Raw genomic sequence first — 8,868 nt, forward strand, 5'->3', positions numbered from 1 at the left:
CTCCTGCAGACGCAACATAATTCAATAAATATTCGAAGAAGTCCCTGCGTGGTTTCTCCTGTTGCTGCTACTGTTCCTCCGCCTGCTCTGTTCCTTTGCTGCTGCTGCTGCTGCTGCTGCTGCTGCTGCTGCGAGGCTGCTGCTGCCACTGCAGCACGGCGCGTAGCTTCGGCTGCACTTTTTCGAGTCTTAACTCGTAGACTTCTGCAGATGAAAAATATAAACAATATTTATTTTGTTGATTAACTGGAAATAACCCCACATAAACTCTGCAACAAATATCTTACATGCATGTCTGCCTCACAGCAGCAGCAGCAGCAGCAGCAGCAGCAGCAGCAGCAGCACTGCAGCAGCACGAAGGTGTCCGTCCGGTCACATTGAACGGGGACACTGCAGCAGCACTAGCAGCAGCAGCAGCAGCAGCAGCAGCAGGTGTTGAATGTAATATTTGTTGTCTTTCCCTTTATTTTTACTCTGTTTTTATACTAAACAGCTAGCAGCAAAGCAGCAGCGAACAACGTCTGTATACAGCATACACACACACACACACACACACACACACACACACACACACACACACACACACACANCTGTATACAGCATACACACACACACACACACACACACACACACACACACACACACACACACACACACAAAGACACAAACACACACAAAAAGCTGCACGGTCTCTGTTGTTGTGTGTCTGATGTGGCTAAGCATATTGCAGCTCCCCTATATGTTTAGTACGGCGCTAGTGCATGCAGCAAAGTGGGGCTTGGGTATGCTTGCATGCGGGGTGCAGTGCAGGAGGAGTTGCAGGCAGCTGCATAGCAGCTTACTATACACTTCCCCCTCTCCGCAGCAGCCCCAGGCCTTCGCGCAGCTTACCCAGGGCGCTTGGAGACTCGATGGGGGTCAAGCTATAGAAGTCTGAGTCTCACGGCGGGCCTCGGCCAAAGCCAAAGACAAACGATACACCTGGCTGCACTGCATGCGCCAGTGGGGCTGGCTGGAGTTACAAATCTTATCAACACACCCGCAGCCGAGGGTCTATGTGTAGGGCACTGAACACGCTGTGATAAAATTTAGAAATTTCCCGCGAAATTCTGTGCACTTCTAGCTATTATACACCCCAACAATATATATGTATTGGGATATTCTCTCCGGCAAAGAAAAAAACAAACAGCGTGGAGCCCCGCAGCATTGGACTGAGCGCAGTGCCAGCAGTGAATCTCGCCGAAAGATATTTCACAGAGAAAACAAAATACTCGAAAAGTTTTTTCCCCCCTTTGCTGCCCCCCCCTCTCCCCCAAAACGAAGGGTTCTGCGGTGCGCGAGTTTATTGCTGCTGCTCGCCTGCAGGTTGATATCTATCTTCAAAATGCACCCAGAAAGCTACGGAGGCTATTGGCATTCTCTTCATGGGGGGAGAGGCGTGAGAATGGTGTTTATATTTATGTATGGGCACTACACCACTTTTCTGGAGAGCATGCAGAGTTAAGAAGCCTCCAGTGTGCGGTGTGGAGAAAGGAGATTCGTGAATAGACCCTGCAGCGGGCAATAATTGATTTTAAAAAACACAAGCAAGGGGAGCTATCCGTAGAGTGCTGCACCGAGGAGCATCACGCCTCTGTGAACAAAACTCCCACGATGGCACCGTAGATTCGTAGTTTCGTAGTTTCGTTTCGCGCAGCGAAGCTTACATTCAGCTTATGGTGACAGTTCGTCCTCTGCCTGTAAAGAGGCTCACATATCTTTATCGCGATGCGCTCTTTGGGTCTGGCTGTTTTTCAGTTGTAGTCTGCGCCCTTCTCTCTCTAGTGCAGAGCACTGCACTGGGCCCAGCTGCGAATGGAAACAGAGTAAAAAGAGGGAAATAAAGGGGGAAGCTGGTATAGACAGCAAGGAAAGCGAGCCTTCGATACAGCCACAGCAGAGGTCTAGCAAGGCCAGCGCGGAAACGCCTCGGTCTTGGCCAGCCTTCACACCCCGCACGGCCAACAAGTGGTAAAGGGCGTCACTGTGACGCCCGCGAATAGAGACAAGCCGTTGAAAAAGGGCGAGCATGAAGCTTGATAAACGAGAGTAAGACCCCTAAATATGTTAAATTCAAGTAGTTAATGGGGAACGATACGGGCCCAGTGCCGGAGCGGCCATGCTGCCGACTGGTAGCGACACCGTGCGTTTGGCGCTGTGGAGAAGTGCTTGTAGCTCGTTTAATGCCGAGTAAGTTCAAGAAAAAGAGTTCGAGAACACGTTGAATTTATAACTAATTGCGAACATTTCTGTGCGAGAAGGTAGTTAAGTTGTAGCTTAGCTGGCTTAGGAGACGTAAGTGTAAGTGGGTGCCTAACAGGGCTAGGCACCTACTTGTGGGGTCTGTCACCGCCACCACATAACACTTTCATTTTCTCCGCATTTTGAAACCCTACCTTCCTTGGGTTTACCTGCAAACCTGCCCCAGTGCGACGCTGGTTTTGTTTGGGGGCGGCAGTTTACCGCATGTTTTTAATTATCTCGGGGTGAAGCCATAAACAAATGGCACCCAGCACAAACCTTAAGGATGTATGATATACAGCCGAGTGCGCAACCAGTTTGTATTTGTAGTTCTACCCAAGTTGCTCGTGATGAAGACGCTCAGGCTGCAGGTAGAGGGTTCGAACTCCACCCCCTCAATGCAGCCAATCAGTTGAAGGGTTGAACGCTTGACTTTCTTTAGGTGTGGGTCACAGCAGCTTCGTCTATACTGCAGGATAGAGGGGCGCTTGGGCGGTGAGACGCGCACGTCGGCGTGCGCGCGCACCAGGAACGAGCGGGGGTAGTGTACACACCCTTTTCTCGCACGCATATCAGAATTCATTGGAAGCAAGGATGAACAGCAGTTCTTTTCGTTCTTCGAAGCATCCGCAGGAGAGCGTCTTCGCCTAGCGGGGCGCCTGAGGAAAAGGCGCTCATCTGTGAAGGTTCATGGTCTGGCTACAGATCGTGGTCTTACGCGACCTCAATTCGGGTTTGAAGACAGGGCGTAGACAGGCAACCAGGAAGTAGCGGCGACGAGCAACCGGTAGCTGTTTTCCGCTGTTTACCGTTGCAGTTGCATTGCCAACCGTGCTGCCGCTTCTCCTGTTGCTGCTAGTGGTATTGAAACATCCGTCTCACTGCACGCCGGGGCACCGGCACAGCAGTCTGCTGTTGCCGCTGCTGCTGCTCCTACTATCGCCGCTGCGGCAGCAGCGAGAGCCGCGAAGATTCGGGTAGCTCGAATTACGGCGCGACAGCAGGGCGGGTCCCACCGCCAAATAGGGGAAAACAAGGGTGTCTTCGGCAGCAGTTCCGAGCTAGCTGGGAGAAGGAGAGGCGATGCATATCAGAGCTGGAGATTACCTAGCTTCTGGGAGCACCTTGATAGAAAGATGTGAGCGGTTCCTGACCCGCCACACCGGCTCCGCTTCCGAAATATCCAAGACCCAGAATTAAGCTGCGTCGTGCATGACAAAGCTGGGTGTGGCTGCCGTCGAATATGGTTCAGCGCAGCCCTTTTGGAGCGGGCACCCCAACTTGGTCGAGGAGTGCCTGCAAATATTCCTGGGGAATCGTTCACGCAGTTGGACCTCAGAATCCCACTGTAGCTGTCGGTCCCCTGACCATTTCGTATAATCGTTTTCTTTGGCCTCTGCGATGTAGGCCAGCGCATTAACTCGAGAACGAGTACTAAGTGGTTCTATCCAGTACAAGTCGAACTTCTTCGGCTGATCGCCCCCCTGTGCGCTTCGGAGGGCGTGCGAATCCACTAAGACCAAGTCATCTGGGTTGAAAGTAACTGCTGAACGTCGTTTGTCGTAGTTCTTTGCCCGCCGTGCTTGTGTTTTCATCGTGCATCCCCGCTTAACTGCAAACTGTATATGGCAGCCAGCGACTGGGGTCGCTCGCGACGTGCTTCGAATACCCAGGCCCAACGTCGGGTCAGACAACAGTGTTGCGGTGTAGGGCAGTGATGCCGGATAGCAACGGGCCGAAGAGTGCACTGTTGTATTAAAAGAGCATTCTGGATAAAGAAGGAAATCAATCCACGCTGATGTGGATAGAGCCTAAAATACTGCACCAGCGTGCGATTGGTGCGTTCAGTTTGACCGTCTACCTGCTGGTACGCGGTGGTCATGTTGTGGTCAAAGTTAAGCCGCTTCATGAATTCGCGCCAGAAAGAGCCATGGGATTCACTGTACCCATATCTAGTGGTGCTCTTTAGAAAGCCGTGAAGCTTCTAGACATGATTAACAAATAATTGGGCTACCTCCTCCGCTGGAACGGAATTCGAGCAGGGGATGAACTGCGCCCACCCTTACCCCGCCGATGACCAAATTATTTCAACAGCTGTGCGATAGGGCTCAAAGTCATATTCTCAAAGCGAAGTGGCAACAAAAACACTACGCAGACGCTCACCGCCGCGATGTCCAATACAACCCAGGAGATCGGATATGGATCAGCAGCCGCCACCTCCCGGGGCTCAATCAGTGCCCCAAGCTAGAGCCCCGGTTCCGTGGACCCTTCACAGTCTTAGAACGCATCGGTCAAGTCGGTTACAGCATCGAGCTCCCGCCAACTTATCCATGTCATAATGTATTCCACGTGTCTCAGCTTGTCCCCGACCGCCCACGCGATCCTCAGATGCAGTCTAAAGAAGCCGCCGTTGGATGGTTACCGATAACGGGCCCGGATGGCGCTCCCACCGATACCTATGAGGTGGACTACATTCTCAACCAACACGGTTCGGGAAAGGATATCCAGTACCTCGTTAAGTGGCGAGGCGCTCCTGAGGACCGCGCAACCTGGGAGCCAGCCGCCAATCTTACCAGCTATTTCAAGCGTGCAAGGGACAACCAGAGAAGACCTCAGGATGTCGCCTCTAGCTTCGCGCATACTACTGCAGCAGGGCCTTCATCGCCGAGGTTTTTCTCGCGAGGGGGGGAAGGGGTGGCGCGGCACTATCCGGCAGCCGCACCACTCAGAGCACAAGACAGCCTAAAGGAGCCGGAGAGAGATACATCGCTGGGAAGTACGGTGGACTCTGAAGCGGAACCCGAAAGGCGTACCAGCAGAGAAGTAGAAGATGAGGGCGTGGTACCAGAAACGAGGAAGTAAAGGAGGCAAGTGGAGAAGGGGATGAACACACCTACGACAGACGGGAAGAAGTTCCGGGAGTGACAGGAAATTTTCGGCCGAAGGAGGAAGTTGTAGTGCACTGGCACCACAATGACAGGAAATTTTCGGCCGGGGGGGAAGTTGTAGTGCACTGGCACTACAATGCACTGTGGTAGATAACTAGCGGGCGTACGAGGTTAAAGACTCTTAAGGCCTAATTAATTCAACTAATAAATGTTAGGTTAGTAGGCGAAATCGCGGGCGTCACTCATAGAGCCTGTGGTTAGCCGGTACCTCGCAGAGGTAGAGGCACAGCCACCGCAGGGACACAGGTCGGCTACACACCCGCAGATTGCCACGCGGGGCTCAGGGATCGGACTGAAATCGAACGGACAGAACTATTTTGCTCAAAGATTTGCCCGTGTAATTACTTGTTTTACTTGTAGAGACGGCCTTTCGCGCAGAATAGCCTGTGTAGTTACTTTCTCTCGCATTCCTGCGGACCTCGGGCAAGGGGCTAGACGCGGGAGGGCATTACAGATACTATCTTGGCGCGGTTCTCCAACAAGAGGGCAAACCGGTTGGTTTCCTTAGCCGTTCACTGACAGATGTTTACCGGTTATTGTAGATTCCCTTGGCAAAATGGCACACGCCATCCCCACCACAAAGAATGTTTCAACGAAACCTTCCAATTACTGGCGGATAGACTTATCCGACACCATGGTTTTCGGGCGGCCCCAATCAGAGATCAGGACTCCAGGTTCCAGTCTGCACTCTGGAAACGTTTGTGCACCAGATTCAACATCCGGCGGGCCATCTCGACAGCACACCAGCCACAGAAGGATGGTCAAACAGAACGAATCAACCGTACCTTGGAACAGATGATTCGCACCTATATTCAGTCAGATGGATAGGAGTCGGAGCGACTCCTCGCAGAGCTGGAGCTAGCATACAATAAATACCACGAGTCATTCTTCTACCGAACCCAGTCCCTTTGAAGTCATGATACGGGAAAACCCTCACGGCTGCGGAGCTGGATAGTGAGATATCTCGCTCTGAATGTCACCCCACCGGTGACCAAGCTTTTCATACGTCTGTGCAATCGGGCTCAAGGCCACATTCTCAAAAGCTACGTGGCGGAAGAAAGCCTATGCGGACAAGCATAGGCGGGTTAGGGGGTTCCAGCCAGGGGATAAAGTGTAGATCAGCAGTTGGAACCTTCCTCCACGAAACCAATGTTCTAAGTTCGAATCCCTGTTCCGGCGTACCTTTACCGTGACAGAGCGTGTCAGGAAAATCGCCTGCCGCCTAGTTTTCCCTCAAACCTATGAATGTCCGACGGTGATCGGGGACCTCTAATCACCAATGCGGGAAGATCACATGACAGTCAACAGGGAGGTCGTTAGTAAGAAAGGCATCTAGAAGTCAGGGGACGCGGGTACGGGAGACAATGCTAGGGGGCTGCATCTTTATTCTTTGCCCTAATACGCCTCTGTTGTTTAAGTAGGTCAGTCAGAGGGGCGAAAATTCGAGAAAATCCGCGTATGAAGTTGCTGTGGCAAGAAGTGACAACTAAAAACCTCTGAACGTTCCTGCACAGAGGCAGCTGCCACGTCCGAATAGCTTCAATCTTCGACGGATGTTGTTCAACATCTGCTGCAGGGGTACGAAACCCCGATCATCTAATTGGTTTCATGAAAAGCGAACCGCTCTGGGCTTTTACAAACCACTGCTTCGCGCGTAGCAGTTTCAGGGGACGCCATAAGCGGTAGCGGCGGTCCTGCAGTTGAAAAGAAGCAGATCATCCTTGTATATAACCACCCGCCTCTAATTGATTGGCCCCAAGAGATGGTGATTGACACCACGTTGCAGTTCGGCAGGTGGAATCTCGAGCTCAAATGTGTCCTCTAGCTTGCAAGTGCGGGTATGACCCACCGTGCTGTGTGTTGTGTCTATCGCCAGGATCTATTGGAATCCGCAAAAACTCCTCGGCGGAGTCAGATGATGAATATGATACTAAACCCTGCTAAAGTTTGTCGATCCATCGCATCCGGAACTTCTCTTTTACCGTGTTTTTTGTTGAGCGACTTGAAGACAAGATACATGAGCCGCCGCTCATCCTTTTTTTTGCCAACACCGGGCTGCGCCATTATGCGCTTGTTAACTTTTTCAGAAATTCCGGCAAACCCCTCACGGTGAGGAGGAAAGTGAGCGCCAGATCCGCCACAGCCAGGACGCTTGCAGACCTGGAAATAAAACTTAATCGTAGCGCATCTCGGACGTCTTGCATGAATCTGATATGCTTCGGTTAAATGGACTCTTTGTTTAGATGCAGCTGCCATCGTCGTGCGCCTCTTTCTAGTAGAGAAGATGATAATAGGAATGATAGATACTCTGGCGCGCTCTGAAGCCGAAGGTATCAGTTGAGGGCACCAAAGAACTGCTCAACTGATTCCGCATCCAAGCGTTTATCATATATGGATGGACGGAAGATGTGGCGGCAACATTTCTGCGTTGTTCTCGGTGGAAATGCAGTTTCCACTCGACGGGACACTGAAAACGAGTTTGTGGCTGTTCGGAGAGGCTCCGGGTTGTGGGTTCCCAGAACATGGAGAATTTCCATTAGGAGAGAGCTGAGGTTTTGACAAAGATTTTCAAAAGGGTGTTTTTTGCCCCTATTACTGCTACAAATCTGGGTGCCAGGCTTCGAGGGGTGGGGTTCGTTGCTCGCACTTGCCCCGATGAACTATGCGGCGCTATCAAGCATAACAGGCGTCCACGCTCTTATCCAAGGGCAGTCTCCAGTCGAACTAGTTGCGATAGAAAACCTCCAAAAAGTAGTTCAGCCCCTCTCCAGCCACCAGGCAGCCTGGGACCGGCGTCCAAAGGCCGTCTGGACCGGGCAGAGGAGGCAACCTGAGACACGCTGCAACGCACCCCGGTGCAATCCACACCGCAACGTAACTCCACATTGCGTACACACACAGACACACACCTGGCTGGCCCTCAGTGACCAGCCTGAACGGAAGGAGGAATACGCAGAGCAATTCCACGGAGAGAACGTTCCGCCTGGGAACTGGAAAGCAAGGACTGCTTCTTTTTAGGCGCTTATCTCGGGTATTTTGACTTTTTTTCTAGCTCTTAACTGCCACCGGATAACATCGAAGACTCTCGTTACAGTCGTTGGCTGCAGTCGAGCCAGCAGTGAACACCCCCCGAATATACGGGTGACCCCGCTTGAAGTCTCCAGGCGTCCTGGTCAGAGCAGCACAGTGTCCTGGGGCTGCTGCGGGGAGGCGGCTGCGTAGGAAGAGTTGCAGCACTCTGTGCTCCAATCCCTGCTGCAAGCCACTGCTGCATGCAAGCTCGTTCAAGCCCCGTATGATGCATGCACTAACACCCTAGAGATGTGCTTCTCCGTAAACAACTCGCACACAAGTAGGAATGCATGCAACAACTTAGACAGACAAAGCCCCAGCATTTCTGCATGCAACAGAGCATGCAGCGCATGCAGCAGCAGCAGCAACACAAGCCACAAAAGTAAAGTAAATGTGTGAGCTGTCGGCTGCTGCCTACGGCTAGCAGCGATGCAGCAACAAGCAGCCTAAGTGCTGGAACGTATTGAGGTACATTTCTCAGAAGTAAAAAGAAGAGCAGACACAGAATCCAAATAAATATCACCGTCCTTGCTGCTGCTGCCTGTGCTGCTGCTGTTGCTGCTGCTGC

The 8,868-nt window shown here is 52.1% G+C and overlaps 2 protein-coding genes across 2 annotated transcripts in view; one reads left to right on the top strand and one right to left on the bottom strand.

Annotated features, from left to right (window-relative positions):
- EMH_0024750 (GAF domain-containing protein, putative) overlaps positions 1-3,875 on the bottom strand; it is a gene marked incomplete at both ends in the record, with an annotated part of 8,649 nt that extends 4,774 nt beyond the window's left edge. The window contains 2 exons of the mRNA XM_013502341.1: positions 3,405-3,481; positions 3,649-3,875. Coding sequence (XP_013357795.1) covers positions 3,405-3,481; positions 3,649-3,875 — 304 coding nt within the window. The remainder of the gene's footprint in view (positions 1-3,404; positions 3,482-3,648) is intronic.
- A 478-nt stretch (positions 3,876-4,353) lies between these two features.
- Positions 4,354-5,142, top strand: EMH_0024760 (uncharacterized protein; the record flags this gene model as incomplete). Its single annotated transcript, XM_013502342.1, has 1 exon — positions 4,354-5,142. One exon carries the CDS (start codon positions 4,354-4,356, stop codon positions 5,140-5,142), a length of 789 nt encoding a protein of 262 aa, XP_013357796.1.
- Between the last annotated feature and the right edge of the window lie 3,726 nt (positions 5,143-8,868).

The sequence above is a fragment of the Eimeria mitis genome, genomic scaffold (genome assembly GCF_000499745.2).
Source record: "Eimeria mitis Houghton genomic scaffold, Emh_scaff890, whole genome shotgun sequence".
Taxonomy (NCBI): Eukaryota; Apicomplexa; class Conoidasida; order Eucoccidiorida; family Eimeriidae; genus Eimeria; species Eimeria mitis.